Source organism: Malus sylvestris, chromosome 14, assembly GCF_916048215.2.
Source record: "Malus sylvestris chromosome 14, drMalSylv7.2, whole genome shotgun sequence".
NCBI classification, from domain to species: Eukaryota; Viridiplantae; Streptophyta; class Magnoliopsida; order Rosales; family Rosaceae; genus Malus; species Malus sylvestris.
Window position 1 is genome coordinate 28,970,550 of NC_062273.1, and position 25,138 is coordinate 28,995,687.

General features: G+C 34.4%; 1 protein-coding gene across 3 annotated transcripts; it reads right to left on the reverse strand.

The window, feature by feature from the left end:
- Nucleotides 1–21,167: 21,167 nt before the first annotated feature.
- Nucleotides 21,168–24,837, reverse strand: LOC126599371 (uncharacterized). Of its 3 annotated transcripts, none has more exons than XM_050265736.1 (3): nt 24,530–24,837; nt 22,694–23,247; nt 21,168–21,615 (listed from the first exon to the last, which is right to left on the reverse strand). In XM_050265736.1, the coding sequence occupies exons 1-3, from the start codon at nt 24,695–24,697 to the stop codon at nt 21,540–21,542; spliced, it is 798 nt and encodes a 265-aa protein (XP_050121693.1). In that variant the 5' UTR covers nt 24,698–24,837; the 3' UTR covers nt 21,168–21,539. The 3 variants fall into 3 exon arrangements, with proteins under 3 accessions (XP_050121693.1, XP_050121692.1, XP_050121694.1); XM_050265735.1 differs by having other exon boundaries at nt 21,168–21,635; XM_050265737.1 differs by lacking the exon at nt 21,168–21,615 and adding an exon at nt 21,900–21,984.
- Nucleotides 24,838–25,138: the final 301 nt, after the last annotated feature.

The following is a 25,138-nucleotide window of genomic DNA, read 5'->3' on the forward strand; positions in this document are numbered from 1 at the left end:
GCTTTGAATTCTCCTTTCCTCTCCATGCTTCTTGGCAAGTTGCAAAAATGACATTTTATCCCTAACGTGAGGGATGCTTTGAAATCACCTTCCTCTCCATGCTTCTTGGCAAGTTGCAAAAATGACACATTATCCCTAACGCGAAGGCTAATCCCACACATTCACATTTTCTCTCTATTTACTGAGATGTAAAAAAGCTAATCTTCGTAATCATACACATGGCAAGGCAAGTGATTTCCGCGCATTCTTTTTTTTTTTACATCTTCTCTTGATTCTAACTATAAATATTATTTTTTATTATTCATTTGGTGGGTAAAGAAAATGTATAGGAGAAAAAAAGGGTGAGCAAAAACTATTTTCTAAAAGAAAAAAAATAAAGACTTCAAAGATGGACATAATATATATCACTTAAATTAATCCAAAAATTTAATAACTCTACCCGGAGGAAATTAAACATCATGTAGTAATTGATAAAAGTTAAAGTAGCTAGGGTTATGAAATCTTACGATGGGCGTGGAGCTAAGCACACTCCCCAATCAATACGAGGTACGTATGTGGAAGTGGACTATAGTATTGCATGGCATTAGGGTTTTATACACACGAACATACATACATACATACATACATACATATTTATATTCGTGTCTGTGTGTGTATATATATTTGAGCAAATGGAAAACTGAATACTTCTTGAGAGATGATTTTACACATTTTTTTATGTATGTGTTCTATTTGTTTTAGGCCTTTAAATCGAATAAAGCAAAAGAGAAAAATGGTATGCATAAATCAATTTCCTACTTATTTTCTTATACTTTTTAACAAAATAGAGACTTTATATTATATGTTTTGTCAGGTTAGAGGCTAACTATAACTACTAATTTAGGCAAATTAATGAGATATTAGAAGAACAAAAAAGGTGGGGTTTGAATATTAGCTCAAGTGACATGAGGTGGGATGGAATGAGCACTTTCATGAAACTTTTGTGGATGTGTATATATGTTTGTATTATTGTCTAGGTATATTATATTTTGGACCAGTGGTCCTGCGTCTGCATGACCATACAGTATTTGAGCTCTTTTATTGATATAATGTGTCTGCTATTAGTTAGAAAAGTAAATTGCTTATAAAAGTTGAAAGAATTAGCTAACACATGGATGCCTGGTATTTGGCCTTGCGGCACTATTGGCCCATAAGGTTGAATAAATTTTGAAATGACAAAATCCTTTTAAAGCCAAATTTTGTGTTAAAACCGAAGAATTTAATGGACAAATTTCAGTTAAATCTCCAAACTATTTCATTAATAAAACAAATCATTATAATTTGAGACGGGAGATCACATTTGGTCGATCAATTAGGACTAGTGCATGCAGTTGCACCTAGTATTACATATGAAATTGTGTAATGTCTATTTGGTATTTTCCTTGAGCATAGTTACTACGGAGGCAAGAGGCTTAACAAATGCCTCAACGAGACAGAGGCACGATAACAGAAACTAGCCAAAGTAGTGTGCGGTCTTCATCTTGCCAATGTGAGAAAAGATTCTTATTAGATTCCCACTGCTTAGCACAAATACGCTTTCTTATGATGATTGGGATACACGAATATATTTTTTACCATGTATTTGCATGTTATAACCATATGATCTTTTGTATATTTTCATAAATACTGCACGGAACTATCTAGATTGTGAATATTTCACATCTCTTACAATATTGCTCATCATTTATCGAGGTGATGGTGACAATGGACTCATGCACCTCTACACTTCTCTAGATGGTTATCTTGTGGTTGGGATCGATCCAAATAAAAGTGGATAGTTTTAAAGGTTCCTGTCATAAGATTAAGAATAAATTAGCATTAGATAGTTTTAATTTATTTGAATTTTCCTCTTGGAATCAAGTCAAATTCAAGCATGTCGATCACTTTGGCTCTAGCTGCTATACTGTATAATTGACTTTGCATGCTACTTTGCAAAGGTTGATTTGTCCAATACAACTCTGTAGATGTTTCTATTTCAACCACTCGAATGTTTCACTTACCTTGACTTATGAATATATCTATTATAAGGATCCAAGTGAAGAAAACAGGTATCTAAGTGAAGAGAAGATCAAGGGTCAAACTAAATGACACTTGTCAATAGATAAAATAGCTATCCAAGTGAAGAGAAGATCAAGGGTCAAACTAAATGACACTTGTCAATAGATTAAAGAAATGAGTTGTTAGAAGTAGTAAAAAGTTGTTAGACCTATGGCTGAGATAAGGAGGTGGAAGATTAGCAGCTAAGGAAAGTGAGAATATATAAACTGAAATTGTAATCATAACAAAATATAAAGGAATAAAAAAATTTCTCTCTCTCTTTCGATCTCTCTCTATTTTCTTCCTCCACATTCTGTGTAGTTTCTCAAGAACATATTCATTGAAGCTTTCTTAATATTCACATGGTATTAGAGCCCAGAACGTGATCTGGTGCTTCTGCACCTCGATTAACAGTGTTCATTTCTTCTTCTAATCCTCTAATTTGCAAAGCTACTGTGTGATTCTACAACTTGGGCTTTCTCTACTCTCCAAGATCCTCAAGAGTCCGTTTTTCTTTGTCTACCCTCTATGTGTTTGATAAAAAGCGTCTGTGAAAATTTCGACAATGGTGACTGCTGATCAATTGAAGATTGTTCAATCTCCTATCACAAGTCTTGTTTCCACGGTTTCTACTTCGGTTACAGTAAAGCTTAATGACTCCAATTATCTCACTTGGAGTTTCCAAATCAAGTTACTTTTCGAGAGTCATGGTATCATGGGGTTTGCTGACGGATCAAGAAAGTGTCCTCCAAGATTTGATGATGATTCTGACATTGAAGGAGTTGAGAAAGATGATTACTTGGTTTGGAAGATGCACGATCATGCACTTATGCAACTGATGATTGCAACGTTGTCTACTACAGCAATGCCATGTGTAATTGGAAGTCAAAGCTCTCATGAGATGTGGGTGAATCTCACTGAAATATTTTCTACAGTTACCAAAGCCACAATCTTTCAGATGAAAACTGAGCTTCAAAACATCAAGAAAGGGTCTGAATCTATCTCTGTTTATCTGCAAAAGATCAAAGATGCACGGGATCATCTTGCAGCTGCAGGTGTCATATTTGAAGATGATGATATCATAATTCTGGCTTTGAAAGGACTTCCTGCAGAATTCAACACTTTTCGCTGTGTCATAAAGGGCAGAGAATATGGTATATCTCTCAAAGATTTCAGGTCACAATTGATTGCAAAAGAAGCTATAATTGGTCAGTTCTTTGACTCCTCATCCTCTTTGCCATTTGGGACTGCAATGGTTACTGGTACTCAGTCAAGCAAAGGGAAAACATTGGTTCTTGATCAAGAATCATGACAATCTAATGAAGTTGGTTTTACTTCTGGAGTCTCTAGCCTACAATTTCCCAATCATGGAGGAATGTCAAATGTTCCAGGATATACCAACTCTTATCAGGGGTTTTTTATCATTATGGTGGTTACAAAGGGAATAATTTTCATGGCAAAGGATGAGGCAAATCGTTTAACTATGGTCCAAGATCTTACAATCCTCCACCAAATAGTAGTCCTGGAATTCTTGGTGCACCAAAACCCTATCAATATCTGTGCAGAGCATCCTTCTGAAATCCTTATCTGTCAAATCTGTAACAAGAAAGGACATGTTGCTACTGACTGTTTTCAAAGATACACTTCTAATTCTAGTGTCAATGTCCTAACTCAATGCCAAATTTGCTGGAAATTTGGACATTCAGCTCTGCAGTACTATCACAGAGGCAACTTTGCATATCAAGACAAATCTCCTGCACCAAATCTGACAGCTATGCATGCTCATTCTCAGCCTTCTGCGACTGAGCAACAATTCTGGATTGCAGACACTGGTGCCACTTCTCATATGACCTATGAGTTAACCAATCTGGAATTAGTTACTCCATATCAAGGGAATGACACTATAACTACAACAAGTGGTACAAGTTTGCATATTTCTCATATTGGCACATCAAAGTTATCTGTTTCCAATACCACACTTGCCTTGAAGAATGTTCTCCATGTTCCAAAAATTTCACAACACTTATTATCCATCTATCAATTGTGCAAGGATACTAGGTGTAGATTTATTTGTGATTATACTTTCTTCTGGGTTCATGACAAATCTACAGGAACAATAATACTCAAGGGGCTGTGTAGAGAGGGCTACTATCCCATTCCTTTCAACATACCTGAGAAGCTGCCACCTGCATTATATCGTAAGCATACATGCTGCCTAGCAAAACATGTTAATACATATTTATGGCATAAAAGACTAGGACATACATCAAATGTGATTACCTTTGCAATTCTACATCAGAATAAAATTCCTGCATCACTTGATACATGTCACTCCATTTGTACACCTTGCTTAGAAGGAAAATTTACAAAGCTACAATTCAATTTTCCTGTCACTAAATCTGTACAACCTCTAGAGGTCTTACACGGTGATGTATGGGAACCTGCCCCCTTGTTATCTCATGAAAGATTTAGGTACTATGTAACCTTCATAGATGAATGTACCATATATACATGAGTTTTCCCTTTAAATAATAAATCAGAGGGTTTTACAACATTTGTGCAATTTTATGCTTATCTATGCTCAATTCTCTGCAAAACCAAAAGTTTTACAAAGTGATAGTGTGGGTGAGTATGTCAGCACAAAGTTTCAGCATTTTTTATCACACCAAGACATGTTACATCAAAGATCTTGTCCTTACACCCCAGAACAAAACGGGTTAGCAGAAAGAAAACATAGGCATGTTGTAGAAACTGCCATTACCTTACTTCAAACTGCACATTTACCATCTAAATTCTGGTTTCATGCATGTACTACAGCAATATAGTTGATTAACAGAATGCCATCAACTATTTTAAAAATGAAATCCCCTTTTCAATTGTTATTTCATAAAATTCCAGATATTAGTCATTTGAAAGTCTTTGGTTGTGCATGTTTTCCCCTAGTTACCCCATACAATAACTCCAAACTGCAACCAAAAACGAAAACTTGTGTCTTTCTGGGATATGCAGATCACTATAAAGGGTTCATTTGTCTAGACATGGTTACTCAAATAACTTACATATCTAGACATGTCTTGTTTCATGAAACCATTTTTCCATACTTTCATGCAGCATCAGTACATTCTTTACCAGTGTCAACACCTGCAAATTCACATGAGCATTCTCTAAATCCTACACCAGCATCCATATCATTACAAAATTAAGTTGTGTCCTCTGCATCTCATACCTCTTCATCATCATCTACAACCACATATTCATTGAACTTGCATCCATCTAGTGCTTCAGATTCTTTGACTGCATCCAGAGCCTCAGAATCTTTGGATACACCTGCATCTAATGCCTCAGAGTTTATTCCTTCCCTTACATAGATCTTAAATGTTAATTTTGACTCTCTTACATAGTATCCCATTCCTATGGATCCTGATTTTCAACAAGAGAACCTGCAAGTTGTGATAAATATGCCTATGAACATTCACCCTATGCAAACAAGGTCCAAAAATGGTATATTCAAAAGAAAGTCTCTCTTTGCCTCTATAAGCTCCTCACATGCATCCATCACAGAACCAAAATCCTTCAAGGTAGCTTCCAATGTATTGGAATGGCAAGAGGTTATGAAAGAAGAAATTAGTGCTTTGCATACACAGAAGACTTGGTCTCTGGTTCCGTTACCACCTGCCAAGAACTTAGTTGGCTGTAAATGGGTATATATGATTAAAAGGGATGCAAATGGTTGTATTGCCCGATATAAGGCACGACTTGTTGCAAAAGGATATAACCAGGAAGAAGGAATTGACTACGGCCAAACTTTTAGTCCTGTGGTAAAACATACCACTATAAGGTTGATTCTTGCATTAGCTGCACAATTCAATTGGCCTCTCAGGCAAATGGATGTAAAAAATGCCTTTTTACATGGCATTCTTCAAGAGGAGGTGTATATGGAACAACCTTCAGGATTTCAAAGTGCAGAACATCCTCTTCATTACATTTGCAAATTACAAAAGTCTCTATACGATCTTAAACAGGCCTCAGAGTCTGGAATGATAGGTTTACAAATTTTTTACCTGGCTTAGGATTCAAAGTTTCCCAAGCTGATCCCTCTTTGTTTGTTCAACATTCATCCAAAGGCACTGTAGTCTTACTGCTATATGTTGATGATGTGATACTTACTGGTAGTAGTTCTGAGTTAATTTCAAGTGTGATTAAAGGCCTCACAGAAGAATTCGATATCAAAGACTTGGGCCAATTGAATTATTTCTTGGGGTTACATATCAATTATACACCAGGAGGGCTATTTGTCTCATAAATAAATTATATTATTGAGTTGGTTGCCATAGTTGACTTGAAGGATTGTAAACCGTGTGCTACACCTTGTTTACCATATCATCGATTACTTAAGAATGATGGCAAACCATATCATAATCCTGAGTAGTACAGAAACATTGTTGGTGCCCTTCAGTATCTCACCTTCACCAGACTAGATATAGCATTCTTAGTGAATCAAGCCTGTCAGTTTATGCACAACCCTATGGAATCTCATGTTATTGTAATTAAATGAATCATACGATATCTCAAAGGAACCTTAAGCATTGGTATTCAGTTCTAGCCATGACCAATACATTTACAATCCTATAGTGATGCAAATTGGGCCGGGGATCCCAATGATTGTAGGTCTACTTCAGGTTTTGTTATATTTCTTGGTTCAAATCCAATTTCTTGGTCATCCAAGAAGCAGCACACAATTTCTAGGTCTTCCACAGAGGCTAAGTATAGAGCCTTAGCCATTACAGCTGCAGAGTTGACTTGGATTCAACAGTTGTTGTGTGATTTACATGTTCATATTCAAATTCCACCATTGATCTATTGTGATAACATCTCAACAATTGCCCTTTCAACTAATCCAGTATTTCATGCCAAGTCTAAACACATTGAGATCGACTATTATTTTGTAAGGGAACGGGTCATTCGAGGAGATCTTCTGGTTCAACATGTCTCCTCTACTGAACAATCAGCCGACATACTTACAAAAGGGTTGTTAGCCCCTTTATTTCAACAACACTATGGCAATCTCATGCTCAGTTCCCTTGAGCATCCGATTGAGGGGGGATATAAGGATCCAAGTGAAGAAAACAGCTATCCAAGTGAAGAGAAGATCAAGGGTCAAACTAAATGACACTTGTCAATAGATTAAAGAGATGAGCTGTTAAAAGTAGTTAAAAGTTGTTAGAACTATGGCTGAGATAAGGAGGTGGAAGGTTAGCAGCTAAGAAAAGTGAGAATATATAACTGAAATTGTAATCATAACAAAATATAAAGGAATAAAAAAATCTCTCTCTCTTTCGATCTCTCTCTCTCTTCTTCCTCCATATTCTGTGTAGTTTCTCAAGAACATATTCATTGAAGCTTTCTTAATATTCACATATATTACTAGTGTGTGTGTATATATATATATACATACACATATGAGAAATGATTTATGCATATTTTTTCATTTATTGTACACTCCTATTTGTTTATGTCTCTTGATTTTTCTTTTATTCAAACTAAAGGTCAAAAATACATAAAGATATGGTTGGAGAAAAAAACGAGCATGTGAAAATTACTTCCCATAACATGTAGAGTAAACTGCTGATTTGCCCCCTGAACTATCACCCAACTTTCGATTCCCCCCCTGAACTTTTTAATTGGAAAATTAAGGACTTAAACCGATTTGCCCCCTGCTGTTAATTTTTCATTCATTCCATCCAAATTTCTGTTAAATGGAAGCATGTGCACAACATGTATGGGTAGTTCAGTCGCTTCATTCTTTAAAATAATTGAAAACCTTAGATTTCTATAATATAAACCTATGCAAATATGTGTGATTCTATAACTTTTGTGTCTAAATGTATAGTGAAGTAACGTTTTTGTTCACAAATGAGAGTTACGTGGTTTGTACATGATAAGAGTTAACGTTAATTTGGATGAAATCTATTAAAAACTAACGGTAGGGGGAAATCGGCCAAAAAAATTAGTTTAAGTCCTTAATTTTCCAATTAAAAAGTTCAGGGGAGAAATCGAAAGTTGGGTGATAGTTCAAGGGGTAAATTGGCAGTTTACTCTAACATGTATTATTCATTAATCAGAACCAAGATGTGAAAGATAACAACTAGAGTTAGCATGCATGGAAGAGTCACGATCATGACAACAGCCATATGGGTTGTGACTTAACCATGATCTTCAAAGGATTATGGCAAATCCTTAATGCACATGGGAGCGTATCAAATAAATCTCCATGCATATATGCTGTTAGGATATATCAGTAGTACAAAGAGATATATATAGATCCTCTATATTTCTGACTCATTCAACCCTACCCAGTACCCGGTAACAAGACTATCCTTCCAAATATATATATATATTTGCAGTATATTCTTCGTTCCTTCAATATTAATGCAGTGGGTTGGTTAAGACATCCGGTCACTATCACTGGCTAAAATGGTAATAATCTACATAGCCAGGGATATGCATGGTTTAGCCGTGTGGGGTTTGAAGTTACAAATATTGAACAATACTGCTGGTTGTCCTTTTGAGAAGATTTTATCTCGTGAGAAACGGTTGCAAGTATACAGTAGATGAGTGACAGTGAAACTGTCATTAATTATAGATGTACTATGAGAGAATTTTATGTGTACTTAAACTCATTACTAGCACCCTATCCTCTTGGCTTGTACGATTTCTTTCTTATTAATGGATATTGTACTCATTTAAAAAAAAAATAAAAAAATAAAAAAAAACTTATCACGTGTTGCCACTTGGTATTATGATCTAGTTGTATTGTAAGTGTGAGATCTTAGGTTCGATTATCGCCAAAAATGAATTTAAACCACATTATTATTACTAGTCCATTATGAGGCTTATCTCACTTCCCCACGGTTTAGTTATATGTTACACTTTCAGGATATATAAACAAAAAATAAATATACGTCCTATAAATCAAAGAGAATAATAACTTTGCATGGTGGTGTTTATTTTCTTTTCTGCCACAAAGAGAAATTTTATTATCCTTTGCAAGGTATTTTTAATTTTTTTTAATACAATAATATATTACACTAAGGTATGAGATCTATAAATTGATATCGACTAATCTTTCACAAATTTCAAATCTAAAATTTTTTAATTTACAAATAAAAAAATATTATTAAATCGTGATACTAATTTGCAAATAACAATATCTTAGACCTATTGGAAAAATCACTCGTAGTACTATAGTAACCGTGTGACTGAGTTGAGAAACCCAGGAGTACTTGCATCTACCTTTTACCATTCTTTTTTCAGTGGGCGGGTGCTACTTTTTCTCCTATAAATAAGGACCATTGGTGGAGGTCTCTTAAAGTATCTGCTATAGCTGCAACTCTCCAATCTCTAATCATATTATAGTATTAAATTTAGGGTAAGGACTAGGGAACTGGGAGAGAGAAAGAGCAGGGAGTGGTGATACGTTGTTGACAGAAGATAGAGAGCACAGATGGATGACTTGCAATGGACTATGCATCTCACTCCTTTGTGCTCTCTATGCTTCTGTCATCACCTAGCTATATCCAGCTTCCCTGCCCCTCCCCCACACCCCTGCACCTCCCATATTAATCTAATTCATAAAATGATTATTTGATTGATTACTAATTAATCGATTATATATGCTTCCTTTGCTTGCATATATATATGCTTCCTTTGCTTGCATATATATTGTTTTAACTTTGTAATTTCATATTTAGTCTCGAGTGATTTGGGTATATTCATAAATTTACTGATTTCTCATTTTTGGATCTGACTTGTATATATAATTGGATTTCCCTTTTTTCTCCTTTGTAGGATCTTATGTTTTGCCGACCCCACTTAGTGGGAAAAGGCTTTGTTGTTGTTGTTGTAGGATCTTATGTTTTACAGGTTTGATTGAAGTAGTAGTAGTACTGGAAAAGCAGATCTATCAGAGCCGCAGGAGTACTTTGCAATCATAGGTTCTTATAAATATTATAAATAATATGTGTCTGTATTTTATGGGGTTTGTTCATGCGTAAGTTTGTTTATTTAGTTTTCAATTGTAGATGTGTAGTTCATGATCACAACAACATTTTCACATTATCTTGGTTGAAAATTTTCAGCGGCTAGCTAGGTCTGAAAACTACATATGGGATCCAATGAAAATTTTCAATGGCTAGCTAGGTTTTCTTTCACCTCTTTTCTTTTCTTAATTTCACATATATTATTTTGTTTTCTCCAAGAAGATCATGTATGACGACATTCTGATGCTATACGTACGTATGCCAGCCGCCTAGAGATATTTGAATCAAGCGTTTATTATATATATAAGAGGAGAAGGGTTTTACTTATTGCTCTGAGGGAGGGGAGTTTAAATTTTGCAATCTGCATATGGATTTTGTAGATAATTCAAGGAGATTGACTAACTAAAAGAACCACTGCAATAGCTTTAGCTTGAGCTGTTTGAAAAGGGGCGCAATGAACTGTTGGACTGAGTGAGTTAAGTAAGGTGTAGTATGGCTATATGTTAGACCAGAGAGAGGGAAATCATTGTTTCTTAGTGCAAATATGTGAAGAGTGAGCAGCTTGTTCTTACTTTCATCTTTCATTTCTGGGAATTGATATGGAGTACTTGGAGGAAGACTTTGAAGGAGACTCTAGGAAAAGACATAGAGTACTTGGAGAGCTAATAGAAGACTTGGCCCACAACTGAGCTCAATAGCGTTCTAGGATTCATACTACCGACCACACTGAGTGGACAAGGCTTTGTTATTGTTGTATTTCTGGGATTTGATATCTTTATAGAGCTTGCTTGCTGTAAAAAAGATGGAGATCTGTAAGAAAGTCAGCAGATTCCTTTCATATATACTGGGCATAATATGCATTTTGTCATTGTGGTACTCCGTCACTGAATTCATTTTGCATACTGTATGCTACAGCAGCTTTGCGTTTAGCTCATATTAATTTTCTGAGTTAATGTCGATCCTTTGTTAATTAGGTATTCATTTATTAGTAGCTGATTCCAAGTTGAACATATCCATAGAGGTTATGACCCCTCTAATACTTTTCTGTTTTGTTTTTGTGGTTAATATGATTGAGTTGTAAGCTTGTAAATAACCAAACTAGTGCATGATTCTTGATATATCTTGCATCTAGTGTCCGTATTCCTCATGAAACATTTTACATGAGAAATTAAACGCAAGAAATTGAGGAATGAACCTAATTCTAGTTTATGTTTGTGTGTGGTTTTCATGATATTGCATTTGCAAAAGTTTTCTAAGACGAAACTTGTAAGTCTGAGTTGATAGAGACTCTTTTTCAATTATTTCATCATGATTTATTTCTTATTCAGGTAATTAAACATGTTTCTCAGTATCTCACAAAAGAAATTAAATGTGTGCGTCTATATATACGCCTTTTATGTAAAGGGATCCTTATTTTTTTTTTCAAAAAATGGGGATTAGGTGTGGGGCTCACTCCACATTGAACTTCAACAATTCGAACCTTTTATTTTGTAAATCTCATTTTATAGATCATCTTTACAAAAATTCAATTCAATCCGAAACCATTTGACTATTTAATTATCAAGATAAAATTTCATTGTTTCTTATATAACAAAGTATTCGTTAATTTCTTCAAACTCAATTAGATGTCTTAAACATTTTTGATTTGACTAATACTTTGCAAGGATGATCTATGAGGTGGAACTTGAAAAACAGACGGTTCGGATCGTTAAAATTTGATATATGGTGTGGACTCCACAATTAATCCTCATTTTTATAAAAAAAAAAAATAAGGATCCCTTCCCTTAAAGGTTTCCTATATATATATATACACACACACTTAAGTACAATTACTAATTAATTAGTAAGAAATTTCAAATGGTTGAGAGTATCAATCTCACGTCGGCGAAGTGAGAGACTTTGTATATGTGCTTATAAGTAATTGGGCTACTCTCTATATTGCCAATTGGTTTTATGGTGGAACCTCAACTTCTTCATGGCCATATGTACGTCACGTCACCTGATTTGTGTTGTCCACTTACTAGGCTTGAAAATTCATCACACGTGAGAAATCGTATTAAGAGTATCTACCTCACATCGAGAAAATGAGAGACCTTGCATATATATGTTTATAAGTAATTAAGTTACTCTTCATATTGCTAATTAGTTTTATATGGTGAAACCTCAACTTCTTCACAAACGTCCAAGTAGCTAACAATTGTAAGACCATATTTATAATTTACTAACATTTCAATGTACTTATGCTTCTTGTTACTAGTACTCTTTCCTTCTTCTAGAATAAAATCTTAGCAGGGAGATTGGAGATCGACATATATATCCAAAATCTTTAGGTGAGAGAAGAGCAGATTTGATTTTATAATTAAGCTAGTAAGTGAGGAAAGGTTTTGATAATAATGATTGTATATATCAGATTCACCTTAAACTTAGTCAGACTGTAGTTAGTATTCTTAGTATTTGCAAACATCAAAACACGGCGGAGGATGAAACGACTTCTCATGATTTTATTTTTTAAGAAATTTATGTATGATGATTTTCATTTAAGAAAGTTGATGACTTGTGGTTGATGTGATTCGATAGTTCCATTTTTAAAATATTAATATGTAAAACATAAAAAAAGGAGTGACAAATTCATAATTCTCATCCACTTGTGTCATATATATAGCTAGCCCTAGCCAGTCAAAAGACAAAACCATCTTCCTTCCCTTCCCACCATGGAATCAAGAGTACTGAAGTGGAAAAAATTGATTACTTTTGTATGGACTAGAAATATATATCACACCACCCAGCCTGACAAGAAACATAGCTAAAGTGCTTAGCTTAGGCAAGCATGCATTGGTATTTTCTTGTATCATCTGGAGTATTTTATATTCTTAAGTTTTTAACAGTCAAATTTGTAATTGAAAATATGATGATCAAGAATCTAACGGTAAAAATTTACATGCTATATAGGATTTCTTGAAACATAATTGAAATTTAAAAATTTCATGACTTGATATTGTTGTCTAGCTAGTGCCTAGTGGGATGATCAATTCTTACATGGCTTGACTGATCATGTGGATGTGGTTAACGAATGACACGCTGTATTTGTGATATCTGAAATGAAAGAAGGAAAAAAGAAGAACACAAACTCCACTACACCAGCGCTATTATCTCTGTATCTATCCTCATTTATTCAATTGCTGTTATGATAGAACTGTACGTCTTCCGACTATGCAGATTAGATTTTGACGTGAGAGAAAAAGGAAAGAGAAAGTTGTGTCGATCGATCATCACAAAATGGAAGTGTCTGCAGTTTGATAGGCCCCAATTGGTCTCTGCGCACGGCTTCACTTTATCCGTGAATAATTATACATATTAATGTCACATTTACTTATATATACGTGTGTGCACCTCTTTTTTTTTTTTTTTTTTTTTTTACCTTTTATACACTTCTTGTTAATTTTTACCTTTCATGCATTTTTTGTTAATTTTTATTATTTGATATTTTTCAATCCATTCAATCTAAAGGGCCGAAAATGAAAAAGAATGTGTAACAAGGAAAAAAAATGTATGAATGGCACAACCCTATAAAGGACATGGGACTTAGGACTTATCCAAAAACAATCGAACGACCCTCTTGAAATCTTATGATGATCACTATCTCTTGAGAAAACAGAAAAAACTTGTCTGCAACATGCTGTGTAACATTGCATTTTTCTCTTCACACATATAAAGTCACGTGTCATACAACTTTAGCAGGCTATCCAATCTGCCTAAGGGTTTGCAACATGTTATATATATGAATCATTGCCTAGGCATGTGTATATGCACAAGTGTGTCTTCTCTCCCCTCGTGTATCATATACATAAGTGCAGGGCCGTCTCTGAGATTTCAAGGATCCTGTACGAAATTTATTAAAGGGCCATATTTTAAGATAGTTTTTATTTTTAAAAATGTAGGACACTATATGGTACTAGAAAATAATAATTTAAATCAAAACAACATTTAGGACTCACTGATTGTAAGTTTACAAATGTCATTAAATAAATAAAAGGGTTTTTTTATCACAAATGGTCCCTGAAATTGACCCACCCCATCAGAATGGTCCCTGAATTGAAAATCGATCAATGTAGTCCCTGAAATTGGGTGTTGCAAATCAATGTAGTCTTTCCGTCATAACTCCGTTAAAAATTTTGTTATGTGCTGATGTGGCATATAATTGGGTTCCACAATATAATAAAATATTGCTATGTGGATTAAAAGTAATAAAATAATAATTAAAAATAGTTTTTATAATCTAACCCTTGTTTTCAACAAATGCGAACCCTGGGAACTTCCTGGTACGCATATATATAGGTTTTCTAACCCTTGTTTTCAGTTCATCCGTCACATGCACAAATTCGATCTATTTCTATATATCCATAGTTTTGTAGTTTTTGCAATTAGCTTGTTAACCGTTAAAAGAACCCCAAATGAAACCTCCCTAATGTTGCTCGACCCGGAGGTGCAGGCCGTAGGGGAGTGCCACTAAGAATTTATTATGACGATTACATATGCGACGGGGTGGGGTGGGGTGGGGTGGTTGCTCTGGTGAGAGTGGCAGTTGGGATGTAAACGGGTGCTGCTGGGTAGGAGGAGAAGAAGAAGATGAACAATCATCTTCTTCTTCTTTTTCTCTTTTTTTTTTTTTTTGGTTTTAAATTATATAAAATAGTTTTTAAATTATTATTTTATTACTTTTAATCTACATGGCAATATTTTATTATATTTTGGAACCCAATTATGTATCACATCAGCACATAACAGAAATTTTAACGGAGTTATAACGGAAGGACTACATTGATTTGCAACACCCAATTTTTTGGACTACATTGATCGATTTTCAATTTCAGGGACCATCTTGATGGGGTGGGTCAATTTCATGGACCATTTGTGATAAAAACCCTAAATAAAAAGAGTTACAAACATAATCTTCACTAAATAATAAAAAACAGTTCAATTTTAAGCAACCAAATAAAGAAAAAAAAAAACCTTCAAAAACTCTAACTTTAAAGTTTCACTTGAATATATAGCATTATTATATAATAAAATTGAAAAGAAAATCATTTTTTACGGTGTTGTTATTGGCACTCCTACTATCTCATTGTGCACTCCAAATTTTTATGTTTAGAAAGAAAAAAAAATTGCTAATAAAAGTATATTTTTAATATATAACATTATTACATATAAATATAAGATATTGGAGGCCCTTCAAATATGGGGGCCATGTGCAATTGCACATTTCGCTCCCCCTCAACGCTGCATCTGCATGAGTGGTCTAGCTAGTTAGTATGCGCAACATGTTGTATGAAATATTGCTTAGGCGTGTAAAAAGACGTATGTAGGTAATTAGTAGTTGCTCATCTCACGTGTCATACAACATGACTGGGATAACTAGCTAGTCTGTATAGTTCTTGAGATTTTTGAGGTTTATAGCAACGCTAGAAAATATGTCCTAACTTCATATAAAAAAATTATTTGTTTTCATATGTAAGATTTCGATAAAATTATACTTTAAAAAAAAGCACAACCAATGATTTAGAAACATGAAAAAACAAATTTATTTTGTATTGAGAGAATAGAACCAAAAAACCCCAGACTTACAAATAGATAGATGATAAGTTTTGCTTCCCCACTATCTGAACTTTTAAATTATTTTTATATAAATCATGAGGTGTTTTTTCTTATTTACTAACCTTGTCAATATGGGACTAAAAATATAATCATATTTTTTAGTCTTTAATTGATATGTATAAGCAATGAATGAGCACCAAATTAAACCTATTGGTAAAGACATATATACATTAATTTATTAAAGGCTAATGTTAGGGAGACCAAAATTTTGAATCAGATTTTGGAAATCATATGATGTGATTATTGATGATTGAATTATTACTTAACTATTGATTAACGTACTTATTTTATAGGGAAGTTTAACGAAAAACTCTACGTACTGTTCACTTTAAGTAAAAGAATACACAAACAGTTTTGAACTCGGGACCTCTTTAATTTTAAGGAGGAGAAACCACATATTTTTGTTAAAATTCTTGATTATTTAACCAAACTTTATAAATTTATACTCTTATGAAAACATATATGAATTTACCATCCTAATATTATTGGTGCTCCCGATTTTTTGAGGCCCCAAAAGATCGGCCAGCTCACAATGGGCCATGGCCGGCCCTAGGCATATGCAATATGCATATGAAAAATTGTCTAGGGAGATACATAGATATATGCAGACAACTAATAGCATCTATCTCATCATGTGTTATATACATGTTATAGAGTTGTATATTATATCAATGTCACACACGTGTACGGCTTCTATTCACTGGATATAATTAAGGGGTTGGGGTTAAGCTTATCCCAAAACAAGACAATAATCCTTAGCTGAAAACTTGAATGCAACATATTGCATTTGTCTCTCTTTTTTTTTTCTCATGTATCGGCAAATCACCTACGTATGCGTGAAAATTTACCTATGTGTTTGGATAGATGTATGCATTCAAATCCTCATGTCATGTGTTCTATAGATATATGTGCTTAATCACAGCGGAAGTGAGAGAAAATATAAAGTATGAATACGAATCCTGATGTCATATGTTCCATGAATGTTGCAAATTAATCGCATGACGAAAAAAAGAAAAGACAATGTTTCATTCAACATCTTACATAGACCTGTGTACATTAGCTAAGCCACTAATGATATAATGATCATGTTGTATGGTAAATTATTAGTTTGAAGAAGATTCTCTTAAAAGTAAGACTCTTAATGGATTATTTGGCACCTCAAGTTCACAATGTTTTATTATATTGACACGGAAATTGATGTTAAATTATGAGATAGCATAGAGTCCATAGAGAATCTCATTTTGAAATAATCTTCTTAACATTTCTCTTGTGTTGGATTGATGTCTCTATTTTAATCATCAGAGTGTACTCATATGTATATAGGAGGCCTTCATAGGAAGGATCTCCATTTTTTTTAAATAGGAATTAGTTGTGGGGTTCACACCACATTCAACTTCAACAATTCGAACGGTCTATTTTTTCAAGTTGGACCTCATAGATCATCCTTACAAAATATTAGCCAAATCGAAAATATTTGAGACATCTAATTGAGTTCAAAGAACTTGATGAACATTTTGTTCTACAAGAAACAACGAAATTTCATCGTGATAATTAAATAAGCAAATTGTTTTGGATTAAATTAAATTTTTGCAAGGATGACTATGAATAGAGACTTACAAAATAGACAATTTAGATCGTTAAAGTTCGATGTGGACTGGATCCTACACAAAAACGGAGATCCCTTTATATATATATATATATATATGTGTGTGTGTGTGTGTGTGATGTATCAGTTTGGTTACAACCTATAGTCAGTCAAGATGCAAAATTGTAACGTTTTGTTTGGTAGGAAGTGGATGGATGCTTTCTAGAAAGATGATTTCATGGAATTAGCTCTTTCAGGCCAACTTGCCTAGCATATATATTTTTCCGAAAAGATGATTTCATGGAATTAGCTCTTTCAGGCCAACTTGCCTAGCATATATTTCTTTCTGGTCCTGTACCATTTATATTGTCGTTTTCTCAGTACTGTACAGGTTAGGGTGCACGTTGTGGCTACTAGCTTAGTACTGGTCCCTCGCGTCAGATATTATACGATTCATTATTGTAATGAGGAATGCCAAGGCTCCTGAGATTGAGGAGAAGTTTCTCCTCAATTTACTTCATGGACAATTAATATAATTTTGTTTTTATCATTGAAATCGTTTATATTATCAGCTACTCTGTAAAGATTATCTCTACAAGAAATCAATTGAAACTAAAGTCGTTTAGTCAACCAACTATAACAAATAAATAGACTATTCATAATGCTTTAACCGAATCCGTCCATATGTTCTTATATAGTTTGATGATAAATGATTTCATATTTCATTGGTCTTTTTACAGAGATGATCATTGCTAAGTGATTTATAATATTAACGGTTCTAATCACAAGTCCGAAGTTCAGTGAATCGGCCACGAAGTGAATTGAAGAAGAACTCCTCCTCATTCATTGATGAGCCAAGTTAATTCCTTTGTAAAGTATCATGGCCCATAGACATCAAGGGTTACTAGCTATTTGGTCCGTATGTATGTATGTAATATACATAAAACCAATTGCAGATTTCATCTCTTATATAACGTGAATAACGTGGACATGGAGCAAGAAGTTCAAATATTATAGGATCCGTGTGACCAGTCAAGTAGCTGAACAATTGTATGTGTACCTTATCCCATTACAGTACTGTGTAGGTTCCTGCTAATCTCACAGCACATTATTCTGAATATGAGATCAGATTCCATATATGACAAGCTATCACGATGTTATTGCAGATAAAGTTGTTGTTTTCTGATCCCATATACCACCTCAAGTCACTCTACTTTTCCACGTTTAAGATTAGACCCCCTTCATATTGCAAGAATTGCCGTTGAATGTGAACTTAAAGTATAGATGGTTTTGATTATTGAAACTTAAAATACATTATGAAATAATAGTAGGAATGAAAGTTGACAACGTAATATTAATGTAGAAAATCTATATATATATATATATATATATATATATATGTATGTATGTATGTATATATAGAATACCTACTCTGAAGGTTAAAGACATTAGCCAATATTTCTCTTGTAGTGGAGTGCATGCCTGTCAATCATCAATCACGGTGAAGATTGAAGAAAAAGCCAACGCATGTCGGCTTCCCAACATTGTGTAACTGTGCACACATTTCCAAAAGGTCTGAATGTGTGCTTGTGGATATATATTTCTTCCACGGGATGAGGTCACATATTTCTTCCATGGAATATACGCATTATTGCAAATATGGTGGGACGACTAGTGCTCCATCATTCCACAATTATGCTGCTGCTGCTTGCTCCATCATCCTTTATTGTTCCAAAATTGTCCATGTTCAACTTCAAAGTAAAGCCACATCTTTTCACTCATCCTCTTGTATGACACAGTGGAGGAGCTTGAGATGCCAAAACAATTCCTCTTACTAATAATTTATTTTAATTTTATTTCATACATCGGGTCTGGTGTAGGGAGTGTGTGAAGCATAGGTAAGCCGGTTTAATTAATTGGGGCTTGATAATCATTTTGTCAGTGTTGAAGTTTTTTAAAATATTGAAACTGAATACTCGTTTGCTAACGCTTTCAGTTTTCAGTTAACAAAAATAAAAGCTGAAACTGAAAATAAAAAGTGTATGCTATCTTTTTGAGTTTCCAAAATTTGGCTTTCATTTTTAGTTTTGGGTTTTCAATTTTCATTCTCTTAAAAACTGAAAATTGAAGGTAATAACTAAACGAGTTTTGTTGTATAGCTTTCAAAAAGTTGAAAACTAAAAACTAAAAAAAAAGAAATACTGATCAAACATGCCCTAAGTAAAACCATTTTGAAATAAATACTCTGTATAGAAGTTTCATCCATGAGCCATCTTTTTACTTCTTTTACTACTAGGGATGCTTCATAACTTGGCTATAACACTATGAGTAATTACATTATTTTATTTGCATAGCTAAGTCCGCCAGAGTAGCGTGCTTCTCCATCTACAGTCAAATTTGAATCTTCTCCACGCAATTTAGATGAACTTAATGTAAATATCGCCTATATCAAAAAAGAAATTACATTGTTTCATTCTTGTACTCCAATTTTATTACTGTATCCACGTGTGGTAGATGCTAATTAAGCAAAAGCTAGATGTATTCGAATGTAAACAACGACCCCATTCCAAAATCAGCAATCTGAATTGTGTATCCCTCCAAGTTCATGCAGAAGTAAATTCTGTAGTAATACTAAACTCACACACACACACACACACACACACACACACACACACACATATATATATATATATATATATATATATATTTATTTTTTTTAAAGCACAAAGCCACTAGCAAAAGAATGAGGGAGCCCGTCCCATTGAAAATTTCTAGCTCGGCCCTTGCTCTAAGTCCATGACAGTTCATGGTCTAATGGCCAATTTCTCACAATTTGAGCAAATACCGCAGTCTTGTTTATGCAAATATCTTAGTATGACAATGTGAATTATGTTTGTGTAGACATTGAAATTTCGGTGAAATAAATGTTGATCAATAATTAAAATTTCAGCGCTCACTTGTCACATAAATTTTACATGTAGCGTGTGACTCAATGAAAAATAAAAATAAATCAGAAAAATCATCAAATAAGACACGTGTCAACACCTGACAGAAATGATTTATTTCATCTGATTATTTAAATCCAAAAATCAAGTTTTGGAATTCTATAAATAGGAAGCCAAGACATTCATTTTCAAAGAAACCAATTCACATCACACCAAAACCTTGAAGCTTTGAAACTCTAAAAGCTCCCCAAGCAAATCCCGAAAGATCAAGAAAGCTCTCTTCGTTCTTCGTCAAATCCTCTTTCAAGATCAAACCCCAATGGCCCTTGAAGAACTTCCACCAATTCAAGATTAAGCCCCGACGGCCCCTTGAAGAAAGTGTTCATCGTTCATCATCCATTCATCCTAAGATCAAGCCCCAACGGCCCTTTGGATCAACAACATCAACAAATCCACACATCCATTCTTCAAGATCAAGCCCAAAAGCCTCTTGAAGATCCGTTCATCCCCGTTCTTCAAGATCAAGCCCAAAAGCCCTTGAAGATCCATTCATCCATCAACTTTCAAGATCAAGCCTCGAAGGCCCTTGAAGAAACTTCCCTCAACCTTCAAGATTAAGCCCCTAAGGCCCTTGAAGAAACTTCCAACCGTTCATCCAAAATCAAGCATCGGCGGCCCTTGGATCAACAAAATATCCACAAGTCTACATTTTACGGAGATCGAATTAGAGGATCAAACTATAAAGAGATTGTAACCCCAAATCATTAATACAAAATATTATTTTGTACATGTGTTTTTGTCTCGTTTCATCGCAGAAATATTCGTGTTTACAGTCTGTTAATTTTTTTCAATTAATTTATACAGTGATATGATCTCAAAACTCAAAAGTAGGAAATGTTTGCTTCCCACAGCCTTTTTTTTTTATTATTTCTGGCCAATCAGTGAACGATGATTCGCTGAATGAATTACAAGAAAATAAAATTCTCACTTGTTTGGAGTAAGGATGATTCGAGTAAGAAGCATAGTTTAGGATTCTCGACCTGGACGTACCAACTGATGAGTGGTTGAGATTTTGGAAATGAAATATAACCAGGACTCACTGTATTAGGGCAAGAAGATAGCACACTTTAGCCGAGCAAAAACATAAAGGCGAACCTTCAAGCCTACGCAATGCTCGCAGAGACGGGAGAGGGAAACACTTAGAACCAGCAACAGAAACATGTTGCAGACTATCCGGCGATATTAAGAGGCAGAAACTGAATTGGCAGTAAGTAGGGGGCAGCGGAGGTGATTAACGTCCTCAAAACTTGAGTTTTCCCTGAGAATTTGGAACAACATCTATGCAGAGTAAGCATTCTAAGAGTAACATATGTTTACATATGGAAAATCATACAAGGTTACAAACTTGTGCTCAAATGGAACCTACTAATAGCCTATACGGTATGAAACATCATACGATATCTCTACGTAGGCGCTTTCTTTGCTGCAGAATGTATGATCTGATATGAAACTTATTCAACATTTGGGCATTCGTACAAAGGAAATCAAAGACTACTGCTTAAGAATTTAACAACAGAATTTGCATATATATAATGAATTCTTCATCCATATTGCTTTTAAGTTTCAACCATGCTCTTCATCCACCGTCTTAGACTAAGATTGTATAAACACCGAACGTAACAATATGCTGTAAAACCATTTTGTGAATGACGATAAATTATGCCGAGAATAATTGAGGGAATATTGACTTGGCAATCAAGTTAAAGAAATCTCTAGGACTCTCGGTACCTTAAGGAAATAAACATATTGGAGTCTTAATTACATGCGATCAATTATGGACCTTTATTAAGTAAATACAAGGAATAAGAGTCATGATGGGACTCTAATTGATTAGATATGATTTGGGTTGATATCCTTTCCCATAATAGGGAGGAATTGGTTGAAACCCTAGCTATATTACCAAGGAACAGTCCCTGCTTCCATACCAATTGAAACTCACGAAAACTACAAGCCTATTTCGATAGTAGAGTTCATTGAGAGGTACTGGAAGTAGAAGACTACTTCTACTTTGTTTGCAAGGATCAATGGCTTCATCTTCAAAATCATGTGTTCCATATTTTACAGATAAATTTAATATAATTAGTCGATCTCTATTTTATATTAATTTGATTTATTCGTGATCCTCATGTCTTGTTGTTGTGATTTCAGATTATGTCTTACATAAGATAGAATTTCTACCAAAAAAAGAAGCAACATATGAACAGACACCCAAACACATGCAGGGTAGGGTAAAGAAACGCACACTTAATATTCAAAACAAAATAAATGGAACCTGTTATATTCTATATTGACTTAAGAATTACGAATTATAAAGGTTACTATCGAAGAGAACTTACGATGATTGAACAATTGATTCCACATCATTGGTTCTACCCCTTTCTTGTTTGAGTGAAGTGCTGAGAACAAGTTGTGTAAAACTGGTGGTAGTGTCCAAGAAATAGAGGGCACTTGACATAAGGCAGCAACAGACAAACATGGCAATTGGCCCGAAGATCCAAAGAAACATAGGAATGGAGAGGTAAAACGATCGCAACCCGAGGGACCAACAGTAACTCCCTCGATTCAAAGTTATCGAAACATAATTAAGGTAATCTGTTTTGTCCGTCCATACTGGCAGGGTAGCCAAGAAGCTGGTATGAGCAAAGTATCTAGTGGCCAGCACATTGCAGATAAATCCGATGAGAAAATACAGTAAAACGCAGAAGTACTTGATTGAAGAGAGAGGGAGAGAGGAGAGTATTTGTGTTGAAGTGCTTTCGGAGCTCGAACTGGTGCTCACGAATACGCTGATCACAGAAGAAAGAGTGATTGCTGCTGTTGCCAAAAGGGAAGATGCCATTATGTTGTTGCGCAATGTTTGTACCATCAAAACTCCATTCTTGGAGGGGTCCTGAAATTCATGGGCTCAACTTCTTAGCGTTTGGCAATACAAATAAAAGCACAGTTTGGAAATGCACTTCTACACGTAAGCGTTATTACCGGTAAAACATTTACTGAAAGTACATCAAATTTTTTAATATGATCCAAATTCTTCTTGAACTTCCAAGCAGTATTATAAAAATCGGCTTAGGCGGTGTCTAGGTGCTGAGAAGTGGGGTTCTGCGGCGATATTTTGACAAAACAGTCACTAAAATAGGAGAAATTTTTACTTGTGACGGGAACACGGATAGTACACCACGTGTTTTTATGCAAGTGGTGGAAAATTTTAATTTTTAAGTTATTAACCTTTTAACACACATAACCCACTATTTATATAAGGACATGTGATGTATCACCCCGTGTGACGGTCACACTGAAAAATCTCTCCTAAAATAGAGAAGAACTAGGCGGTTCAAAATTTTTTTCCCAATTAACTAATTAAGTTAAATTGGGGCCTACTCAAAGGGATTTGCTAAATTAATTCAGTTGTGATAATGGTTCTTATATTTGTAATTGGTTAATTTGCTTACATAACTTATTGGCATTTATTGTATTTTATATTTATTTTATTCCCAATAATAATATATACAAGCATAGTTTTTCTTAAGTGTAAATAAGCACTTATTTTAAATCCGTCTAGTTCACCTAGACGCTAAATCTCAACTCTCTACCCGATTAGCGCCTAACGTCGTTTAGTTACTTGATTCCAAGTGATTTTCTAACCTATAAACACTTTTAACTTTTTCCTACTCAACATTCTGAAAAGCTCCTCTAAAACCACTTTAGTCATTCTAAAAGCATTTATATTTCACTTTTAGCTATCTAAAAGTGCTTCTAAACAAAAGACATAATAAAGAGAGTAATGTTAGGGAGACTAAAATTATGGATAAAATTTTATAAACTATATAACATGAAAATTGATGATTGAATTATCATTAAGTGTTGATAAACGTGCTCATTGATATTGATGACACTTCATTTAATTTACAAATTTGTCTACAAATCTAGCCTTCCGAGCATTACTATAATAAAGAATAGGAATTAAAAAAATATAGAGAAAAAGTGTTTTATAAAGAAACACATGAACTTCTAAGTGCATTTCCAACCCAGAAGATCTTTAAACTTTTTTCGCCAACCATTGTTAGGAGATCCTGTGAGCTTAATCATTCAAAAAGCACTTTTAATTCTCTTTTAGCCTTTTAGAGCTTTTAAACAGAACATAAATAGAGAGAGAGAGAGAGAGAGAGACTAACAGTCATCATGGAGAAGATCCATTGCTTGCGAACCACAGCATTGAGGCCAATGACAGTTCGTGAGGGATTGCATAACACTGTGATGAGTAGCCAAGCGTGGTATATTCCCAGCACACAGAGACCCGCCGGCACCAGATAGTAGTCCAAGCTTAAGCTACCCAATCCCATATCCCTCCTCTGTCTTCAGTCTTGAGAAACTGAAAACAGTCCAAAAACAACCTGGAAACTAGCTATGTCAACATTGGCCAGCAATAATTTGTCCGGTCGGGATTGGATCTGTTGTCGATATAATTAATGGTGGTGGATTGTTTGCCCTCCCATTTCCATACTTTTTCCATCTCATTCTGTTTGTATGGTCACGGTTAAACCACGTCAATATTTTATATTCATTTTTTTATAAAAATAATAAAATAAAAAGTAATAGAAATATAAAATGTTGATGTGACTTAACCGTGACCACACAAAACAGAAGGAGATGAAAAGAATATGAAAATAGGAGGGCAGACAATCCACATCCATAATTAATATATCTATTATGCTAGATTCTGACCAAGGAATTAAATATCGATATTATCGGCGAAATATCACCGATAATATCGTTATTTTCAC

What these genes read in the sequence shown, in the direction of transcription:
- LOC126599371 (XM_050265735.1), bottom strand. Translation starts at nt 24,697, where the DNA reads ATGGGATTGGGTAGCTTAAGCTTGGACTACTATCTGGTGCCGGCGGGT. An exon ending in GGATCTTCTCCATGATGACT is followed by an intron (nt 23,248 to 24,529) that starts GTTAGTCTCTCT and finishes CATGAATTTCAG; the next exon opens with GACCCCTCCAAGAATGGAGT. An exon ending in GAATCAATTGTTCAATCATC is followed by an intron (nt 21,636 to 22,693) that starts GTAAGTTCTCTT and finishes TACTCTGCATAG; the next exon opens with ATGTTGTTCCAAATTCTCAG.